This window comes from Chiloscyllium punctatum, chromosome 4 (assembly GCF_047496795.1).
Source record: "Chiloscyllium punctatum isolate Juve2018m chromosome 4, sChiPun1.3, whole genome shotgun sequence".
Lineage (NCBI taxonomy): Eukaryota > Metazoa > Chordata > Chondrichthyes > Orectolobiformes > Hemiscylliidae > Chiloscyllium > Chiloscyllium punctatum.
Window position 1 is genome coordinate 105,916,576 of NC_092742.1, and position 23,366 is coordinate 105,939,941.

The 23,366-nt window shown below is 40.8% G+C and overlaps 1 protein-coding gene across 4 annotated transcripts in view; it reads left to right on the plus strand.

Moving 5' to 3' along the window:
- Positions 1–23,366, plus strand: part of LOC140476621 (RNA-binding protein 25-like) — a 93,423-nt gene that overhangs the window by 15,728 nt on the left and 54,329 nt on the right. For 3 of the 4 annotated variants that reach the window (XM_072569507.1, XM_072569505.1, XM_072569506.1), the window contains exons 2-4: positions 15,209–15,329; positions 15,941–15,990; positions 19,930–19,977. In XM_072569507.1, coding sequence (XP_072425608.1) covers positions 15,224–15,329; positions 15,941–15,990; positions 19,930–19,977 — 204 coding nt within the window. In that variant the 5' untranslated portion in view covers positions 15,209–15,223. Of the gene's footprint in view, positions 1–10,401; positions 10,502–15,208; positions 15,330–15,940; positions 15,991–19,929; positions 19,978–23,366 lie in introns of those variants that run through there. The other variant, XM_072569508.1, reaches the window with a different exon arrangement.

The window sequence follows — 23,366 nt, forward strand, 5'->3', positions numbered from 1 at the left end:
CTCTCTCCTGTTCTGGCCTGACTAACACACTGTAGAACTCCAACATTATTTCCTTATGCAACCACTGATGAAAGACAAGTGTCCAGTATGCAGAATTAACTATGCTACTCAGGTAGCCTGCTGACTTCAGGGATCTATGATTAATTACCCTAAGATTCCTTTGTTCCTCTAAGCTATCCAGTGTCCTGCCATTCATTGAATATTCCCTTGCTTTGTTGTTTCTTCCAAAGTGCATTGCCCTGCACTGAACAGGGTTAAATACAATCTGCTCTCTTGACCAACCTATCTATATCTTTGTAACCTGCAGTCTTCACTATTAACTACTGTACCCATCTTGATGTCATATGCAAATTCACTTAACATTCCTCCCACATTTTTATCTATATATTTGATGTATATAACAAGCAACAAGGGTCTCAATACTGAGCCTTGTCGTGTACTGCTGGGCACCTTCCTCCAGTCTCTCTGACCTTATACCTCTATCTTGTTACTCAGCCAGTTCTGATCCTTCTTTCCAAGTTTCCTTGTGTTCTCACCTGATCAGTCGGTCACCCATGTAGGACTTTGTCAGAAGTCCACATAAACGCCATTAACTGAACTTCACTCAACCACACACTTCATCACATTTTCAAAACATTCTAACTGATTTGGTAAGCATACCTTCCCTCTGATAAAGCCATCCTGACTACCCCTAATTAACCCATACCTTTCCAAGTGAGTATTAATTCACTCCTTCAATACAATAGTTTCCCACCATGAATGTGAGACTCACCGACCTGTAATTTCCTTGTTCACTTCTACCACTCTTCTTAAAAAAAAAAGAGTGGGACCATATTAACCATTCTGCAGTCTCCTCATGCTTCCCCTGTGGCCAGAGAGGAATTAAAAAATTTTCTTGAAGGTGGAAATAGGAAAAAAGGATCAACAAAATGTTAATAGCGTTGGGTTGATTATGGGTACTGCTCTGGTTTTGAGTAGGAGGGTCTAGGTTTTTAATTTTAGAAGCAAATGTAGGAAACGTCTAGTATAGGTACACCATCCTTTATCCGAAATCCGAAGTTTCTTTTTGTGAAGTTTTTTTTCTGTATTACAAGGTTGTTTGACATGTGAATGGGTGACCCAACTCCACAGCCACTTGACCCACGTCATTTAGATGTGCCGCTGTGGCATGGCCCAACGCTGGAAGGCATCAGTTGTGTCTCAGCGCTCATACTATTCACACGTGGGCTGCTGTTCGGAACTTTTGTTCATTTCACTATGAAAATGTCATTTATTCTGCAATCCAAAAAACAACTGGCCCCAAGGATTTCGGGTAGCTGCATAATCAATATTGAGGTCCACTTCAGTGTTTGGGCATTAGAGTTTTAAATCTCATCAGTTGAAGAACTCTCAACGGTGAGTTGGTCTTGTAGTTTTAGTCAAGCGGAGAAGGGAATATTTTAAATATAGGGCTCCAAATGAAATCAGCACAGTTCTGCTCCAAGGTGGCAATGCTTAGGACATCAGGCATGCCTGTGTTAATTGAGGAGTCATAGTCATGGAGGTCCATTGTGTCTGCACTGGTTGAAAACCTGTCTGTCCTAGTGTTATCATCCAGCATTTGGCTCATAGCCATGTGTGTCTTGGCATTGCAGGTACACATCGACTTACCACTTAAATGTTGTGATGTTCCTTTTCTACCCTTATAAGCAGTAAGTTGCAGATTTGCATCACATTCAGGGTGAAAAGCCTTTTCTTTACATTTCCTCTAAATCTAATGTCCTTTACTTTAAATTTGTGCAGTGTTGCCATTGGTCCTTCCATCAAAGAAAATGTTTTTTTCCTGTCTACCCTAGCTATATTATACATCTCAGACATAACCCCTCTCAATTTCTCTGCTCTAAGGACCCCAGTCTGTCTAATCTCTCCATAATGAAAACTCTCCATCCTCGGCAGCATCCTGGTAGATTTCCTGTGTACTGTCTCCAGTGTAATCACATTCCTCCTATTATGTGGATTCCAGCACTGCACACAATACTCTAGCTGAGGCCTAATTAAAGTTTTAGAAGTTCCAATATCACTTCCCTGTTTTTTAAACTAATCTTGATTAATAAAGGCAAGTACACAAGCCTTTCATTCACTGGCACCTGTGGGACCAGGCATGTACTGATTGATCAACCAGAATATTCTACCAATGTAACAATACAGACAAATTGAAATATGAGGCAGGGGTCTACCTATCACCAATTACAGCAGAAATCACTTAAATAATAATGCAGAGAGCCTCTTAACTCGCACCCTCAACTGATGATTCTGACATCACAGAAATAATAGAGTAAACTTCCAGTATTTGCTGTATATAGTTTTTGCCTGTTTATCAATGGTGTCAGTTAAAACACAGTTGGCTGTATCCCATGTGCTGCCTTTATCATTATACATCTGTTCTGATACCTTAAAGAGCCGATGTATGTGCATGCCAAGGTCCCCCGATCCTTCAAGGGTCTTGTCATTCATCATGTATTTCCTTGTTTTGTTTGACCTGTCCATGTACATCACCTCCCATTTATCTGAATTTAATTCCATTTGCCACTGATCAGCCCAACTCAACAGCCTGACTAAATCCTCTTTGCTATGTACAATCACGCTAACTTTTTTGAGATCTGCAAGTTTACTGGTCAACCTTCAAGTCTAAATCTATCACAGACAGTAAAGGCCCCAACACTGACCCCTATGGGTTCATTCGATGACTGTGGATAACTTTCAGTTTAAAAGCTATCCAAAATGATGCTTTCAGTATTAAAATAAATCAAAGAGCCCAATTTACATTAACAAAGTTTTAAGCAGATACATTAAGAGGCATTTAGGCACGTGAACAGTCAGGGCATAGAGGGTTAGAGTTGTTTGATGTTCAATGTTATATAAATCTGTTGGTATCCATTGTTCACAGGATTTGACAGCCCCACTGTCTCTCTTTATTGGAACATGTTGGCCTGTACTCTCCATGTTTCCTCCTTGAATGTGTCCACTGTTCTGAGATTCTTAGATTCATCTGCAAGGACGTGTTCCCAGCACATCCTGGCCAAATCATATCTGATCTAATTGAAATCAGCTTTCCGCAATTGAGAAATTTTATTTCAGGCCCATTTTTATCCTCTTCCATAACAATCGTGAATCTATCAGTTATAATCGCTGACTGTAAAATGCTCCCCTACTGATAATTAAGACACTTTCCCAGCTTTGTTCCCTAAAATTAAATCTTGGATTGCCCTCTCTTGTGCGGTGTTCAAAAATAGCTTTTTAAGGTAGTGTTTGGAAGCATTTTAAGAATTCCACTACAGCGAAGCCATGCACTCTGTGACTGCAGGATTCTGGGTAATCCAAGATGGAGCTTGGGGGGGAAAACTTTCTGGCTGTATCAGGCTGCTCCTTTTCTTTTGAGGTATTTTAGGTTTTGGAGGTGCTTTCCTCGAATTCCAGGAACAGCAATTACTGTTTTATATGCTGTTGCATTGTTTTGGAACTTTGGAGGGAAAAAAAAAGTCAAAACAACAGTAGTTTTAACATGGAGAAAAACAGACAAAAGAAGCACACAGTGAGGTCAGTGCAGGAGAGAGAGCGAGAGAGAGAAAGAAACTGACAGAGCAATGAACCTGCACAGTTACTGCCTTTGCTGTTCGAATTCATGTATTCCTGGACATCGGAGTGCATCTGGGAAAATTAACAAACAGTGAAATTCACTACTAATCTTGGAGGAACCTGTTTCGGAGAGGTCACAGCACAGAAGCAGAAGTTAATATTTTAAGCATGGCCTTACAGTAAGTCTGCAGCAGTGAGGAAATGTGCCCTTCGGCCCAACCAGTCCACACCGACCCTCCAAAGAGTAACCCACGCAGACCCATTTCCCCTCTGACTAATGCATCTAATGGGCAATTTAGTATGGCTAATTTATCTGACTTGCACATCTTTGGACTGTGGGAGGAAACCGGAGCGCCCGGAGGAAACCCAGGCAGACACTGGGAGAGAATGTCTGTGTGGAGTTTGCACAGTCACCCAAGACTGGAATCAAACCTGGGACCCTGGTCCTGTGAGCCAGCAGTGCTAACCACTGAGCCACCGTGCCGCCAATTAGTGTCGGTTCTTTCTTGATTATATGTTTTAGTGAGATATGTCTCTTGATTAAACTTAAAATATAAGCCATAACTATTAATCTGCAGCAGCGTATTGTAGAGGAATAAGACAGTGCTGTCTGGGTCTGTAGATTGTGAAGGAGCAAAATGGTTGGACGTGGGCGTTTAGGGAGAGTTTATGGGTGACTGAGGATCGTATCTGCATTGGATGCTGTTGGTTGCGAATCATATCGGATCGAATGGATCAGTTGGAGAGACAGAGGCAATGAGGAATCTACAAGAGCAAGAGGATGTGATGGATGGCAGTTATAGTCACAGATACAGTCACATAGATGGGTTAATTCCAGGAAAGGAATGAGAAGTAGGCAGGTAGTGCAGGAGTCTTCTGTAGCTAATCCCATTTCACACAGGTATGCTGTTTTGGAAAATGTAGGGGGTGATGGATTCTCAGGGGAACGTAGCACAAGCAGCCAAGTTTCTGGTATTGAGACTGGCTGTAATGCAATGAGGGGTACATTGCACTTCAAGAGATCAGTTGTGATAGGGGACTCCCTAGTCCGAGGTACAGGCAGATGTTTCTGTGGCCAGCAGCAAAAAATCAGAATGGTGTGTTGCTTCCCTGGTGCCAGGATCAAGAATGTCTGAGTGGGTGCAGAATGTTCTCAAGGGGGAGAGGGACCAGCATTGGAACCAATGACATAGGAAGGAAAATGGTTGAGATTCTGATGGGAGATTAGAGAGTTTAGGCAGGAATTTTAAAAGGAGGTCCTAGAGGGTCATAATATCTGGATTACTCCTGTGCTATGTGCTAGTGAGGCCAGGAATAGGAGGACAGAGCAGATGAATGCATGACTGAGGAGCTGGTGTTTGGGTGAAGGATTCACATTTTTGGATCATTGGACTCTCTTTTGGGGTAGACGTGACCTCTACAAGAAGGACGGATTGCACCTGAATTGGGATGGGATTAATATACTGGCAGGGAGATTTGCTCGAGAGGATTTAAACTAGTAAGGTGGGTGGGGAGGGGTTTGGACCCAGGGAGATAGTGAGGAAAGAGATCAATATGAGACTGGTACAGTTGAGAACAGAAGCAAGTCAAACAGTCAGGGCAGGCAGGGACAAAGTAGAGAACAAGCAAAGTCTGATAAATTAAACTGCATTTATTTCAGTGCAAGGGGCCCAACAGGGAACTCAGGGCATGGTTAGGAACATGGGTCCAGGATATCATAGCAATTACAGAAACATGGCTCAGGGATGGGCAGGACTGGCAGCTTAATGTTCCACGATACAAATGCTACAGGAAGGATAGAAAGGGAGGCAAGAGAGGAGGGGGAGTGGCATTTTTGATGAGAGAAAGCATTACAGCTGTGCTGAGGGAGGATATTCCTCGAAATACATCCAGGGAAGTTATTTGAGTGGAACAGAGAAATAAGGGATGATAACCTTATTGGGATTGTATTACTAGAGAAGGTGGCAAACCTGACCTACTCTTGGGAAATAAGGCAGGGCAGGTGACTGAGATGTCAGTGGGGAGCACTTTGGGGCCAGCAACTATAATTCTATTAGTTTTAAAATAGTGATGGAAGAGGGTAGACCAGATCTAAAAGTTGAAGTTCTAAATTGGAGGAAGGCCAATTTTGATGATATTAAGCAAGAACTTTGGAAAGCTGATTGGGGGCAAATGTTCGCAGGTAAAGGAACGACTGGAAAATGAGGAGCATTCAGAAATGAGATAACGAGAGAAAAGAGAAACTATATTCCTGCTAGGGTGAAAGGGAAGGCTGGTAGGTATAGGGAATGCTGGTTGACATTGAGGGTTTGGTTAAGAAAAAGAAGGAAGTACATATCTGAATAGACAGGATAGATCGAGTGAATCCTTCGAGTATAAAGGAAGTAGGAGTATACTTAAGAGGGAAATCAGGAGGGCAAAAAGGGCACGTGAGATAGCTTTGGCAAATAGGGTTACGGAGAATCCAAAGGGTTTCTACAAATACATTAAGGACAAAAGGGTAACTAGGGAGAGAATAGGGCCCCTCAAAGATCAGCAAGGCAGCCTTTGTGTGGAGCTGCAGAAAATGAGGGAGATACTAAACTAGTATTTGCATCTGTATTTACTGTGGAAAATATGGAAGATATAGAATGTAGGGGAATAAATGGTGACATCTTGAAAACTGTCCATATTACAGAGGAGGAAGTTCTGGATGTCTTGAAATGCTTAAAGGTGAATAAATCCCCAGGACATGATCAGGTGTACCCTCGAACTCTGTGGGAAGCTAGAGAAATGATTGCTGGGCCTCATACTGAGATATTTGTTTCATCGATAGTTGCAAGTGAGGTGCCAGAAGACTGGATGTTGGCTAAGGTGGTGCCACTGTTTAAGAAACGTGGTAAGGACAAGCCAGGGAACTATAGACCAGTGAGCCTGACCTCTGTGGTGGGCAAGTTGTTGGAGGGAATCCCAAGGGACAGGATGTACATTTATTTGGAAAGGCAAGGACTGATTCGGGAAAGTCAACATGGCTTTGTGCATGGGAAATCATGTCTCACAAACTTGATTAGGTTTTTTGAAGAAGTAACAAAGAGGATTGATGAGGGCAGAGCAGTAGATATGATCTATATGGACTTCAGTAAGGCTTTTGATACTGGTTAGCAGGAAGAACTAGCCATTTATATACAGAACTGGCTCAAAGATGGAAGACCGAGGGTGGTGATTAGATTAGATTAGATTACTTACAGTGTGGAAACAGGCCCTTCGGCCCAACAAGTCCACACCGCCCCGCAGAAGCGTAACCCACCCATACCCCGACATCTACATCTACCCCTTAACTAACACTATGGGCAATTTAGCATGGCCAATTCACCTGGTGGTGGAGGGTTGTTTTTCAGACTGGAGGCCTGTGACCAGTGGAGTGCCAAAGGATTGGTGCTGGGTCCTCTACTTTTCATTATTCTTATAAATGATTTGGATGTGATTATAAGAGTTATAGTTAGTAAGTTTGCAGATGGCACCAAAATTGGAGGTGTAGTGGACAGCATAGATTATTTCAGATTGCAATGGGATCTTGACCAAATGGGCCAATGGGCTGAGAAGTAGCAAATGGAGTTTAATTCATATAAATGTGAGGTATTGCATATTGGTTAAACAAATCTTAGCAGGACTTATACACTTAATGGTAAGGTCCTAGAGAGTGTTGCTAAACAAGGAGACCTTGGAGTGTAGGTTCATAGCTCCTTGAAAGTGGAGTCGCAGGTAGGTAGGATAGTGAAGAAGGCGTTTGGTATGCTTTCCTTTATTGGTCAGAGTATTGAGTACAGGAGTTGGGAGGTCATGTTGTGACGTTGGTTAGGCCACTGTTGTAATATTGGATGCAATTCTGGTCTCCTTCCTATCGGAAAGATGTCGTAAAACTTGAAAGGGTTCAGAAAAGATTTACAAGGATGTTGCCAGGACTAGGGGATTTGAGCTATAGGGAGAGGCTGAACAGGCTGGGGCTGTTTTCCCTGGAGAGTCAGAGGCTATGGGGTGACCTTATAGAGGTTTACAAAATTGAGGGGCATGGATAGGGTAATTAGGCAAGCTCTTTTCCCTGGGGTTGGGGAGTCCAGAACTAGAGGGCATAGGTTTAGGGTGAGAAGGGAAAAATATAAAAGAAACCTACGGGGCAACTTTTTCACACAGAGTGTATGGAATGAGCTGCCTGAGGAAGTGGTGGAGGTTAGTACAATTGCAGCATTTTAAGAGGCATTTGGATGAGTATATGGATAGGAAGGGTTTGGAGGGATATGGGCCGGGTGCTGGCAGGTGGGACTAGATTGGGTTGGGATATCTGGTTGGCATGGGCAAGTTGGACCAACGTGTCTGTTTCCGTGCTGTACATCTCTTTGACCCCAGTTGTATTGAAGTTGATGTCCCTGACTATCACTATTAATTTTACACACATTTTAAGTTTTCCAAAATGTTACTGTTCAGTTTCTTAAGGAGCCCTGTGGTACCTTCCCAGCAATTTGATTGCTACTTTTTGGCTTTAACTTTTATCCACTAGCATGCTGGTCTCATTCTGGTTCAGGTGCAATTTGTCTGCCTTGTGCAGGTTGCACTGCCCCTAAAATAATTTGCAATCTCCCAGAAATGCTGCAGTTGGCTAAACCTCCCACAAATGGGTTCACCAGGGACAACTGAAATTTCCATGATCTGCCACGTTGCACAGGAGGAACATATCACAGGTGCAGGCAATACTGCCATGACTTCCTTCAAGCCCCTGAGCAACTCTCTTGAATAATTATTTATGCTTATATAAGAATACTGTTACCTTCCCTTACTCTGTGTGCTGGCTTTACTCTGCTTACAACTGTGAGACAGTTGGATGAAATTTGCAGTAACAAACTTGCTAAAAATAAACAGAAGGTTTAAGAAAGCTTAATTCTTCCTACAAATCTCTGGAACAGTTCCCAGGTTAAGTGGTTAATCTTGAGCAGTTTAATAAATATTTTACTTGGGGACTTGAAGTGAGAAATTTAGTTTAGATTGAGTAACCATGTTTTTGTAGTTTGAGCATCTTTAAATTATTTAGCTAGATTCGTTATATGTATTCATGTACCTTGCTTTTGTACAATACTTTTGCGTGAATTGTAAACTTTGTGACTCCATTCTTTTTTCATAAATTCACAGATTTTCAATTTCCACAAAATAAAGTTTTTGGTCTCTACTGAGATGGAAGCATGATGGAAAACAGTCATGCAGGCTTAGTTGATGTAAAAGCCATCTGTATAACTAATTCAGTCCGAGGCTTAAGGAAATATTGAAAAGTAGGAGAGATGGGAGACTGATCTAGTTTCAAATAAGAAGTCAATCTGATAAAGGCCCAAGGTTATCAGTGGCATGTGACTGATAACTTGTGATTTGTTCAATATTTAATAGAGGGAATAATATCCTTAATTATATTTTTTGTCAAACACATCTAACATTTCTTCTACGTGACAGAAACAAAAACAGTAAAACAGATAAGACGCTGTGTTGGTAGCTTAGTTGTATATTGATCATAAATCATTTTGTGACTCTTGTAGCTGACTGACTAGCTATCATCTCTGTTAACTTGGCTATCACATTGCTTGTGTGACATCTTGCAAAGGGTGAGAAAAGGGTTCTTCAAGTTATCGTGGGAAGATTGAATATAGTAGGAACGTGCCATAAATGGAGTCTGTACTCTTGAAGCCATCTCACCACCTGGGCCATTATTTTTGACTGATGTGATTTTCTGAATCTAAGCAGACTGAGCTAGGCAGGGCACCCGACTGTCATCTGTATCATCTCATCCGTTTCAGACAATCTGCTGCTGAAACCTTCAATGGTTTGGTTACTATTGTATTGGACATTTCCAATCCTGTTCTGGTTAGTGCTTGCAGTTCCACCCTGTGTAAATGAGTTCATTCAAAATGTGTTGCCTGTATCCCTTGCACATGCTATGTCATACTGAACCATTTGCTTGATGAACCATAAAGATTTCTGTACCACCAATGTCTCAAATATAAAATTCTCATCCTTGTGTTCAAACCCAACCATGTTCTTTGCCCTCCTGAACTCTGTAACCACATAGCAATTTGAGATTGCTAGATTCCATTAATTCTGTAATCTTTTGCATTCCCCACACTCTAACCAGCTCCCAGCTGTCTCAGCCTCAGGTCTGCAACTCCTTTCTTCAAATTTTTTTTGTTTCACAACTATTCTCTTCTGTAAATACTCCTTAATTTGGACTCCTCTGTCTTGTTTTTAATCAGCTATCCTATTCTTTCATTCTTTAGTTTGTCTGCTTTCTATTTGTATTCCTTTGAAGTGCTGAGATGTTGCAGTCCAAAAAGCCTGATAGAAATGTAAATTATTGCATCTTTTTGTGAATTCTAAGGGATTGCTTCAAAACTCTTATACGAGTGGCTTGAATTTGGTTCAAATAAAGGGAGATTCCTAAGCTGAAGTGTGTTTTGGTTAATGTTTTGAGCACTTCTGCCAATTCCTGTCTATTTGATTTTATTACATTGTCAAGTTAATGCATACCTTAGGGTGTGTTTCCATAATGTTGTTGAATTTTATAAGTTTGTGACCCTTCAGGCTTTTGTTGGTTCTCTGAAAGGTCACTACTTCAACACTTTCTCCACAAAGTTACATAGTTTGCAGCTTTATCATACTTTTGTTTTCAATTGCTTATCCCATTCTTCTTTAGTTTTTCCCCTAAATGCTCTGTGCTTTGTTTTTTTTGTTTTTAGATGTTCAGACACCTCTGAAACAGGTGACACTTGAACGCCAGCCTCCAAGCTCAGATGTAGGGACCCTACCTCTGTGCCACAAGAGCCCTACTGCTACTTGCTTTGACCATTCAACATGGCAGTGCATTCCACCTGAGGTTTCTCTTCAATTCTTCATTGGATTTATCATCAGCTGTCTTTTTACAGCCTGTAATTTAGATTTTACTTGTGGATCTCATCAGTGTCAACTATATAAAACCCCTTCATAATTTAAGATCTTGAGCAGCTAGAACCTCTTGCCTGTTCAGTCTTTGTAAAATGTTATCCTTTACTGCTTTATTATTGACTCCAAGTCTTCATAGTACAGCATAGGGCTGTACGGCATGGTTATAACTTCAATTTGACTCACCGATGCCGACTGCATATCCTGAACTAATCTAATTCCATTTGCCAACATAGGGCCCATATCCATCTAAACCATTCCTATTCATATACCCCTCCAGATGCCTTTTAAATGTTGTGGTTGTACCAGACTCCCCTTCGTCTGGAAACTCATTCAATACACGCACCAACCTCTATGTGAAAAAGTTGCCCTTTAGGTTCCTTTTGAAACTTTCTCTTTTCACCTTAAACTTCTGCCCTCTAGTTTTGGACACTGCCTCTCTGGGGAAGGGATCTTGGCTATTCACCTTATCTAATCCCCTCATGATTTTATAAACTTGTATAAGATAACCACTGGACCTCTGATTCTCTTGACGAAAGCCCTCAGCCTATTCAGCCTCTCCCAATAACTCAAACTCTCCAAGAGAAAGTGAGGCCTGCAGATGCAGGAGATCAGAGTCAAAAGGTGGGGTGCTGGAAAAGCACAGCCGGTCAGGCAGCATTCGAGGAGCATGAAAGTCTACGTTTCAAGCATAACTCCTTTGTTAGGAATGTGATGGAGAACTTGTGCTTGAAATATCGACTCTGCTGCTCCTCAGCTGCTGACTGACTGGCTGTGCTTTTCCAGCATCACGTTTTTTGGTTGAAACCGTCCAAACTGGCAACATCCTTGTAAATCTTTTCTGAATACTTTGAAGTTTCACACCATCCTTCCTATAGCAGGAAGACCAGAATTGCAAACTGTATTCCAAAAGTGGTGTAACCAATTTCGTGTACAGCCGCAATGTGACCTCCTAATTCGTATGCATTGACCAATAAATGCAAGCATACCAAACACCTCCTTCAATCTTCCCATCTATCTATGCAGTGATCTAAGTTAAAACTCCATCTGCTACTTTCTTGGCCTACTTGTCTGTCCACTACTCCACCCATTTTGGTGTCATCTGCAGACTTGCTTAATGTACCTCCTGTGTTCCCATCCAAATCATTGATATCAATGACAAAAGGCAGTCGACCTAGCACTGATCCTTGTGGTACACTGCTGGTCTCAGGCCTCCAGTCTGAAAAGAGAGCCTCCACCACCGCCCTCTGTCTTCTACCTTCGAGCCAAATCTGTATCCATATGGCTAGTTCTACCTGCATTCCACGTGATCTAACCTCACTAACCAGTCTACCTTGTGGCACCTTGTCAAATACCTTACTGAAGTCCATGTCGATCACGTCCACTGTTCTGCCGCCTTCAATTCTCTTCATTGTTTCTTTTAAAAAAAACTCAAGTTAGTGAGACACGATTTCCCATGCGCAAAGGGATGTTGACTCTCTCTAAGCAGTGCTTACCTTTCCACATACATGTAAATCCTTTCCCTTAGGATCACCTCCAACAACTTGCCCACCACTGATATCAGGCTCACCAGTCTATAGCTCTTTACCACCTTTCTTAAATAGTGGTATCGTGTTAGGCAACCTGTAGTCTTCCAGCACCTCCTCTGTGGCTATCAATACAAATAACTAAGCAAGGGGCCCTCTTCCCTAGCTTTCCACAAAGTTCTAGGGTACATCTACCCATTTGGTATCATTCCTATTTCCTGCGGTTCCACAATTGTGCAGCCTTGCGGATTTTTATGGGCCCTATTCTCTCCCTAGTTACCCTTTTGTTCTGCATATATTAGGAGAATCCCAAGGGATTCTACATAATGCTGTTTGCCAAAGCTGTCTCGTGTCCCCTTTTTGCTCTCCTGATCTCCCTCTCAACTGCTCTTATTCTAGGGATTCACTCCATGCCTTCTGTCTATACCTGACATGTGCTTCCATCTTTTTCTTCACCAGAACCTCAATTTCAGTAGTCATCAAGCATTACCGACGCCTACCAGCCTTGCCGTTCACCTTAACAGAGACATATACGGTCTTTCATTGTCACTTTTTTGAAGGCTTCCCATTTTCCAGCTGCCCCTTTACCTGTGACTATCCACCCCCAATCTACTTTTGAAAGTTCTTGATTAGATTCCCTACAGTGTGGAAACAGGCCCTTCGGCCCAACCAGTCCACACCCACCCTCCGAAGAGTAACCCACCCAGACCCATTTCCCTCTGACTAATGCACCTAGCACTGTGGGCAATTTAGCATGGCCAAATCACCTAACCTGCACATCTTTGGACTGTGGAAGGAAACTGGAGCACCCAGAGGAAACCCACGCAGACACTGGGAGAATGTGCCGACTCCACACAGTCGCCTGAGGCTGGAATCAAACCTGGGACCCTGGTGCTGTGAGGCAGCAATGCTAACCACTGCGCCATCGCGTTGCCTTGTACCGTCAAAATTGACCTCCCTCCAATTTAATCTTTAACTTTTAGATCTGGTATATACTTTTCTATCACAATTTTGAAGCTAAGAGAATTATGGTCACTGGTCCCAGAGTACTTCCCCATGGACACCTCTGTCACCTGCCCTGTCTTATTTTTCCAAGAGAAGATCAAGTTTTGCTCCTTCTCCAGTAGGTACACCTACATACTGAATCTCAAAGTTTTCTTGTGCACACTTAACAAATTCCATTCCATCCAAGCCCTTAACACTATGGTCGTCACAGTCCTTGTTTGGAAAGTTAAAATCCCCTACCATTAGCCCCTATATTATTCTCTCAGATAATGGAGATCACCTTAAAATTTGCTGCTCAATTTCTAGCTGACCTTTGTTTTGAGGGGAGCGGTTGTCTGCAGTACAATCCCAAAAAGGTGATCATCTCTTCTCAGGTCCACCCAAATAATTTCCCTTGACCTACTCCCATGAATATCCTCCAAGTATAGCCATAACATCTTGTCCCATTTTCTATACTTTTAGCATCTATACCCTGCCAATCCTACCCATCCCTGAGACACATTTCTGTAATATCTGTGATATCCCAGTCCCATGTTCCCAACCATATCCTGAGCTCATCTGCCTTATCTGTCAGCATGTCGCATTCCTCTTGCATTGGTATAAATGTAGTTTAATGTATCCCCACTTTTAATGCAGTCCTCACTTTCTTCTAGTTTATTGTATCAGCCCTACCTTGTTCTCTGCTTTGTTCCTACCTGCCGTGACTGCTTGATTGTGTCAAACTGCACCAATCTAAAACTGATCTCTCTTTTCCCTTTTTCCTTGGGTCTTCTCCTTAATAGTTTAAATTCTCCTGAGCTCCTCTGGCAAATCTCCCCACCAGTAAATTAGACTCCTTCCAACTCCGGTGCAATCTGTTCTTCTTATTCAGGTCACTTCTACCCCAGAAGAGATTCCTCAGATGCAAAAATGTGCATCCTTCTCCCTTGGACCAGTTTCTAAACCGCATTGCACATCTGCTCTATCCTCCTATTCCTACTCTCACTAGCTTTTGGCACCCTAAGTAATCCAGATTTTACTACCCTAGAGGACCTACTTTTTAATTTCCTGCCTAATTTGCTGTGTTCTGTCCTCAGGACGAGGAAAGGAGGAGGTTCTATGTCACTTGTTCTAAATTGTCTGTCAAAATACTTTATAAATTGACGTAATCACGCTTCAGTAAAGATTGAATCATGTTGTTCTAAAAATGCTTTTCCAAGCTTGTGCAGCATTGCCTTGGATGAAGAGGCTGAACAATCCATTGTACTATGATGAACCCTTGAAAGAGCTATCCCTTAACTCAATCCATTGCGCTGTGCCTAACCTTTTGAAAAAGCTGTCTGGGCTCATTTACTCACTCTTTCCTCATCGTTATTTTTCAATGCTTTTTTGAATCTGTTTCCGTCACCTTTCATCGTTAGTGAATTTGTGATCAGGCCAACTGCTTTCTCCCCACCCCCCGGGTGTTGTTAATGTCTTTGATTTCTTTTGTTAAGTTATTTTGAACCAAAGTCCTCTGTTTGCTGACATCACTTTGCCAACTTAAATTATTAAGAGCATTCACTATTTTTATGCTTCACTGTATTTTCTCATCATTTTTGCTGCAAGCAAGTGACAGTAGGGTTGGTGAGGATGATGTAGTGGCTGTGGCCTGACGTCTGAAAATACCCAATATGGCATGCTGGTCAGAATTTAGATGGGAGCTAGCAAATTAGATCCAAAATACAAAGATAATATTTGAGTGTTCATGGAATTGGAAGCTATTTCCTCTTGGGTTCTTCCGGGCTAGGGTACTGTTTGTTTTCTGGACTGAGAAACTGGATTGTGGGATCACAAGGTTCTCTCCTTCAAGCTGGTGACTGTCAAGAGGCGATAATGACAAAACAGCACTGGATGCATTCAATCAATTCAGTCAAACATCATGGCCCAGAGAGCCCTGAATGTTGTTTAACTTGGGCAAGTGGTGAGTTTGAGTGGGCCTGTGATGTTTGTTGGCACGGCAGATGTCTGAAAGCCTTTGTTATAATCATTATAATTAAGTGTCTTAATTTCTTGTGTAAACTTTCTGACAAATCTGCCTTATTGCAGCAAAGTTAGAAAATTTTGAATCTTGTAACTATTGTTTCTTGTAGGTTGGTGCTGAAGAAATGTCGTTTCCACCACACATGAATCGCCCTCCTTTGGGAATACCTCCACTACCACCGGGTATTCCTCCTCCACAATTTGCAGGATTTCCTCCTTCTGTGCCACCTGGTATGTAAATTGAATAAGTTATTTTCATTAAGCAGTAAAAATTAAACTGAAATGTGTCTTCTCAGCAGTCTGTCTTTTGCTATCATTTATGTGCAGGTATTCTTATAGTTTGGTGAGTACATGTAGTTTGTTTATTCTTACATGAAATGTGGATACTGCTAGCATAAGTTGCACATCTATTATTGTCCTTGAACTAAGAGACATCTTTAGGCCATTTCAGGACAGTTAAGTGTCAGCCGCATTGCAATGCATAAGGCGTCACGTGTAGGCCAGACTGGGTAAGAATAACAGATTTCTTTCCCTAAAACATATCAGTGTATCACATGTGCTTTTAGGGAAATTCATGATAATTATTGTTGTCACTTGCTAAAATTAGCTTTATTTTCCAAATTTTTAGGTTGATTTAAGTTCCACCTACTGTGATGGGAGTTGAACAGGGTTTCTGGAGTAATAGTCCACTATCTCTCCCAAAGTATAGAGATATAGGCATATAAAAAGTTCTAGCCTTAATGTGTGCTCTGGTGGATCTCTACCTGGATAGAGTAGCATGAGCTGCTAAATTGGAACCAAGATCTGTTTGACATTTTCAACATTATGTTTACTATTTTTAGGGGCACCTGTAATTCCTGTACCAATGGGAATAATGACACCTGCCACAACTGTAAGTATTACCAAGCTTGGGTGTTATTGTCCAAAAATGTTGATAGCTTGTAATGGTGCCTGGAACCAAATTGGAGATACAAGTGAAGTTAGCCTGTGATTATGTTTGAATGATATTTTAATTAAAATCTGCTCCCTTATCCATGACTAACTTGATGTTTTATATAATGCAGGTGGAATAAATGGTTAAAGCAAAACTCTTGGACCTGCTAATCTTTTTTAACATTTAACACTAGAGTATCTAGTTCTTTGCACAAGTTTAATTCTTTAATTATTTTGTCTTCCTAGTTCTGACAGGTAGTAAAGAAGAGATTTTTCCCCTACAATTAGTGATCCTTTGAAATTCGATACTTTGCCTGATGTTGCCTGAAATAAGAATGCTCCATTTAGCTCCTTGGCCCTGGTTTCACAATTCAATTCGTTTATTTGATCAATATTTTAACACTGTCTACATGCTTTGGTCCAGTCACCCTTCTTCATGCCCTTATCTAACCAAAAGCTTTCAATCTTGGTCTTGAAATGGTTGATTTCCCCCCCCCCCCCCCCACTTTAAACAGTTTTTTTTGTTGGAGTTATGGGTAATGCTTCCTTGTTTCCACTACTTTATGAAGTGCTTCTTGACATCATGGGGGATGGAAGTGTAATCTTAAAGTTCAGCCAAATTGTTCTGATTTCACTATACTTACCCTGTTGACTCCCCATGTCATTTTAAATACCTCAATTAGGACAGTCTCAATAACCTGTATTCAAAGGAGGAGTGCAAGCTTTGTCCATGCAACCATGCCTTTAAAAATTAACTGTCTTCTTCCTGGTATTGTTTTGATCAATCAGCAAAGTGTTCTCGACAAGGCAGTAAAGGTGGAAAGCTCAGAACTAATGCAGCACTTCAGATGAGGTCTAACCAGAGTATTGGTGAAGTAATCCTTTGCTTTTCAGCTCTCTTGAGGTAAAGGCCAACATTCCATCACATCCATTAACCTTTAAATTTTCCCAGCCCCGTTGTTATGATTTCCAGCACAAAATATGTTTGGTGTCGGACAGAAACTTAATAGTTTCAAACGTGAAAAAATAGAATTTATCATATTTGAAAGTGCAGAAGGCCTTCTGTTAATAGACTAAGCAGTTGCTGTGAATTAGTTAATGGTTGGTTCATAAAGCATAAAGGTTCAGATTGAAAAGTGATAGTTCAAATGACAGTGTGCTGTTACAGAAAAAAGACATCGGGGAAAGTATTTTAGTGTACGGCTGTCTGGATGCTCAATTTAAATGTTAATGCTATTGAACAACAGGGCAAAATGCTTTACTATTACATAGGATTGCAAAGGATATATAACACAGAAACAGGCCATTCACACGAACCAGTCCGTGCCATTGTCATGTTTCTCTTGACCCTTCTCCAATGTTTCTTCATTTCAATTTATCATTGCAAACTTTGATTCTGTTTTGCTTGTCCAGTATTCCCCTTGAGCACATGTATGCTATTTACCACTGACCTCTGGTAGCAAGTTCTACCTTACCTCAAAAGCAATGCTGGAAATCTGAACTGATATCACAAAATGCTGGAAATACCCAATAGGTGTGGCAGTGTTGGAGGGAGAAACAGTTAAAATTTCAGAGGTGTTATGGACTCGGCCAGACCCCTCAAAACACTTTTAAGCAAGTAGCCCAGAGTGTAACTTTGCTGGTTGTTTGAGCTAAGCGTATAGTGGATATTTCTAGAGTAGCTGGTTTGGCTGCCAAGTTTTAAGCAAACAATTTATTTAAAAAATTACAGAATGAACTGTAGCAAACAGAAAATAGAATACCAGATAACTTCTCCAAACCCAATGTCATGATGCTGTTCTGAAAATACTTCCAACAGTCCCATTACACACGTCCCTTAGCACAATGACTAAAAATGACACAGCCAGCTTGCAGTTTGTGAAGTCAGAAGGGCAGAAAGAGAGAGAAAAGATCCTGCAACCTTTTCCCCACTCAGCTGCCACTGAACCCACTAAAGTTCTGAACTGAATTTAAAAAAAACTCCAATGTAAATGAAGGCGAGCTACATAGCTAGCTGGCCACTATCCTTTTGGTTAGACCATTTTTTATTCAGACATCAAAGTCTTAGGTTGGAGATATAAACTGTTCAGGTAAACAAAAGGGCCCCAATAAAACTTTCAAACCCAGCCTAGTTGGAGTCCCCTCTCTGGGGGGGATAAAAATTAATTGGGAAAAAGTTCTCAAGGATATAGTAACCTTGGAAGAAGAGCCAGTTTTGTGCCAGACGTATGACCTTGAGTACTGACGAGAGGTCACAGTTCTGAACATTACATCCACTCTTTCTCCTCAGATGCTGTCAGACCTCTTGAATGTTTCCAGTCGTTTATTTTTCTATTTCAAAATGTTTTGATTTTGAGGATTAGAACCAAATTTGTGTTGAGGACTGGTTTATTTGAAATGTAGAAATGAAATGAACAGTCCAAATGTAAAAGAAATGTTATTTCCCATTTTTGAATGCTCATAACAATTGGTTTATTTTTTGTAATCACTTTCTTGCTTCTGTAAGCATTCAATCTTTTCTGCAGTATTATTCAATGCTGCCCAGACCAGTATTAATGTGTCAGGGACCCTCTGGCTACAACTCAATTTATGCCATTAAGAAGTGCTCGCGTCCAATTACAACAGGGACCTGGAAACTTTGGTCTTTGAACCCAGAGTGCTGAAGTAATAATCCTATTACTGTTCTGAGTGTGACCCATTCGCGTAGAGTGAGGGAAAAACCTATCTCCTGATTCGAAACAAACTACTTTAGTTTATTAAAAGCTGAAAGCTTGTGCAATCCCTGAAGATAAATGATTTGAATAATCCCATTAAGAAAGAAAAGGAAATTAGACTGATTTAATATTCTATGCCTCACACTAAATGAAATATTAATGCCACTGTGTGAATATAAGTAACTAAATTGAAGTGATCCATTAATAAGTAAAAATGAAAATTCTTGCATCTCTTTCATGAATTATCTTATGGTTTCTGAACCAATCTAAGACTTTTCTTGGGAAATTACACACTCTGCTTAATCTTGAGGTAAATACATCTTTCTGAAATGAGAGGGCTGCCTAATAGGAACATAGGAAATAGGGGTGTAATGATGAGGTCAGAGATGAGCAAAATGGGCCTGTTTTATCTGAAAGTTAGGAAAATTGATTTGATCTTATTAATGTAAAATTCCTCAATGAGCTGGCAGCCTATTTTCCTTGCCTGAAGAGTCTGGAAACTATTGTTCATAGTTTCAGAATTAGCAGTCAACTAATTAAGGATTCAGATGAATAGTTTCAACATTAAGAGTAGAGATCCTTTGAATGCTCTACACCAAGAGTTGTGGGTGCTCAGTTGTTTTTTTTATTTCAAAATTAATGACTGTGTCTTTAACACAGAGAATCAAAAGATATGGGGTAGGTCGAAAAAGTGCAGAGGTGACAATTAGCAATGGTCTTGTGAATCACAGTGTAGATGAGAGCTTTTGTTTATAAATGTTCTTAACAGTTTTCAGTAGAATCTGGCAGTATAAATTGAAATGGGTGAAAATGTAAACTCAAAGTAGGCATTTTTGCAGTTCGGAGAGAAAAAAAAAGTTAAGTTGAGCACGACCATATTTGATGATTGAGTTGTAATTTGAGCTCTGTTTGAAGTGAACATCCTTGGAAAAACCACCTTTTTAAAACTTCTTAATTTTCAGTTACATCCATTGAAAAGTCATTCCATATTCAGAGTGGTTTATGTGGAAGTTTTGGTACCTTCATTTATTAGTGCATGCAAATAGATTAACAACAGACTGGGATCAGTTTAGAATAGGAAGTGCCATTTGTAAAACTGTCTTCCATGTGTGACAAAAACTTATTCCCATGTTCTGTAAGATATGTTGTATTTATACTGTTGTTGTCTCCCTCCCCCTTTTCAGGTCTCCATGCTGTACACCATGAACCGTTGCCCAACAGAGGGCAAACAGGTAACCTGTTCTGGGACCGCTGCCATTGGCAGTTTATAACTGAACATTAATCATTGTATGAAATCAGTTCCTTTTGCCCTTTTCTCCTACTTCCCTGAACACCTTTTTTTAATTCCTCAGTGAAATCTCCAGGCACCCTTGCTGAACTTGGAGATTCCATGTGTAGAATTATGGACACTAATTCCTCACACCAAACATTTTATTTAAACAGCAAAAAGAGAAGGGCATCTTGTATGTAATCAGAATTAATTCTTGGAATTAGTCATATACAGTTGAGAACATGACATAATTTAAGAGAACTACTGGTAGAAAAATGGAAATTAACAAATATGGCAACAGGGCAAGAGGTAATACCAAAACAGAATTAGGCCAAATGTCCTGTTTCTGTGCTATAATTTCAGTGTAATTCTGTGTTTCAAGTATGATGCTCAAAGTGCCATATTTTTAAGGTGAATTAAAATAACACAATCAGAAACTTGAGGTCACACTTGTTGTGACTGTATGGAGGTCTGGGCAGCTGGTATGACATGTGTTTGGTCTGCCCAGTGCAGAGATGAGCACATTGTGAGCAGCGAATATGATCTCCTAAATTGGAAAGTATTCATATGTTACTTTCATCTGGAAGAAATGTTCGGACCTAGGGAGGAGGCAAAAGAGCAGGTGTAGTTTGCTCAAATACGTGCTGTGGGGAAGGGCTGTTCGAGTGAGATTGAGGAGTGCAACAGTTGCTGAGGTGGGCATGGCCCTTTGGAGTACTGAGAGGGGAGGAGACGATGGTTTGATCATGGCATCTTGAAGGTGGCAGAAATGACAGGGCTGATTTGAAGAGTGCAGAGGCCATTGTTTTGTGAGAAGAAGAGCAAGAGAGCTGTTTTTCTCAAGTTGAAAGCAGAAGTCTGAGAACACTAATGGACATGGCTGAGTGCCGTCAACCAGCATTAGGGGAGATCCTTCACTTGTTGAAACATGAAGATTAATTGGAAGCACTATTATGGAAAGTTAGAACAAGTGGCAGAAATAGAGAAACTGGGAGAATAGAATTCTTCCAGGAACAAGTGTTGCCAACAGATTTTGGTTGATTGAAGAAATGGACAAAGCTTCCAGTCCTGTTAGATCTCAGTTGCAACCTTCCAGCCTCCTCCCTGCTGAAACATCAGGAAAACTTCCCTGTTGACTATGATCAATGCCACAAAACAGTATCTTGTTAATTTCTACATAGACCCAACATGATGTATTTTCTCTAAGTTAGAATTTAGTGTTCCGTAATTACGTTGAAACTGCATTGTAAAACTTGGCTAAGTGGATTCTGTTACTGTGTGCAAATGGCTAATTTATGGTAATTGTGTAAGTTACTTTGTGGCAATCAAGAGTCGATGTTCTTAATATATATTGCAGATGCTTGTTCTTTGACAAGTCGTTCAGTTTTTGTTAAAGGACAATGGTGCATTGATAAATATTCTAATCTTAAATGATGGAAACGTTGAGACATAATTTGGGCTATGATATTATTCAGACGAACTGTGGAGATAATTGTGGATTAGCCATGGTGAGACCGCTAAATGTAGAAATTATGGATAAGATATTTTATAGGAATTAAACTAACTTTGCAGCTCAGCTGCTTCTCATTTTAATTTTCTTGTTTTTCATTGTGGCATTTTCAACATTTCTAGCTCCCAATTTTTGGAATGACAAACTATGTACTCTGTTCCATTTGATCCAGTTGATCCATCCATTTTATAGTCTTAGCATAACCTCACCAGAATTGTTTAATTTTTAGGCTTACAAAACGCTGAAAGATGTAAACATGTTCAAAAGCCTCACCATGTTATAACATTGACAGGGTGGAATCCATTTAGTTCTATCTCTGGCTTTGAGACTGTATGCTTTTTTCATAGAATTCATAGTGTGTGGAAGCAGGCCATTGGGTCCATTGAGGTTGCAGCGACCCTTTGAAGAACATCCCATTCTACAGCAGTGCTAACCACTGAGCCACTGTGCTGTCCCACTTTTTTTATTGAACACTATTCCACAAATCCAGCAAAATACCTACAATTGATGCTTCTCCATACTTTACCTTCATATGCAGCACTGTATTCTATCCTGAACTTGTTAAATTTTAAAGTTTTATTGGCAATTTTAGAAGCAGAACCTTTGATTAGCCTTCTGAAACTTAAATAAACAAATTGCATTTTGCATTCTGGGATGCATTTTAGATTTGTGGTGTTCTCAACCATACAAATGGAAAACTTCTTTTCATCTTTTTTTGTGCTACGTATCTCTGCTTTTTGTCTGTGTTCTGACTGTCTCCTTTGTCAGTTCCTTGTAAGCGTTGTTCGTTCCATCTATTCTTCTCCTTGACAATGAGCAGTGCCTCAGTCAATCTCTATTCCTTTACATCTGTTTGTGCTCACCATTGCTTTTGCTTTTTGTCTCCCTGTATTTATTTCAGTCTTTCACTTTTATTTTCGACTGTATACACTTCACACTCTTAGAGTCATAGAGCATGGAAACGGACCCTTCGGTCCTACCTGTCCAAGCCGACCAGATAGCCCAACCCAATCTAGTCCCACCTGCCAGAAGCTGGCCCATATCCCTCCAAACCCTTCCTATTCATATACCCATCCAAATGCCTCTTAAATGTTGCAGTTGTAACAACCTCCACCACTTCGTCTGGCAGCTCATTCCATACACATACCACCCTTTGTGTGAGAAAGTTGCCCCTTATGTCTCTTTTATATCTTTCCCCTCTCACCCTAAACCTATGCCCTTTAGTTCTGGACTCCTCGACGCCAGGGAAAGGACTTTGCCTATTTATCCTATCCATGCCCCTCATAATTTTGTAGACCTCTATAAGGTCACCCCTCAGCCTTCAACACTCCAGGGAAAACAGCCTCAGCCTGTTCAGCCTCTCCCTGTAGCTCAGATCCTCCAACCCTGGCAACATCCTTGTAAATCTTTTCTGAACCCTTTCAAGTATCACAACATCTTTCCGATAGGAAGTAGACCAGAATTGCACGCAATATTCCAACAGCGGCCTAACCAATGTCCTGTACAGCCACAATATGACCTCCCAACTCCTGTACTCAATACTCTGACCAATAAAGGAAAGCATACCAAATGCCACCTTCACTATCCTATCTGCCTACGACTTCACTTTGAAGGAGCTATGAACCTGCACTCCAAGGTCTTTGTTCAGCAACACTCCCTAGGACCTTACCATTAAGTGTATAAGTCTGCTAAGATTTACTTTCCCAAAATGCAGCACCTCACATTTATCTGAATTAAATTCCATCTGTCACCTCTCAGCCCATTGGCCCATCTGGTCCAGATCCTGTTGTAATCTGAGGTAACCCTCTTCGCTGTCCACTGCATCTCCAATTTGAGTGTCA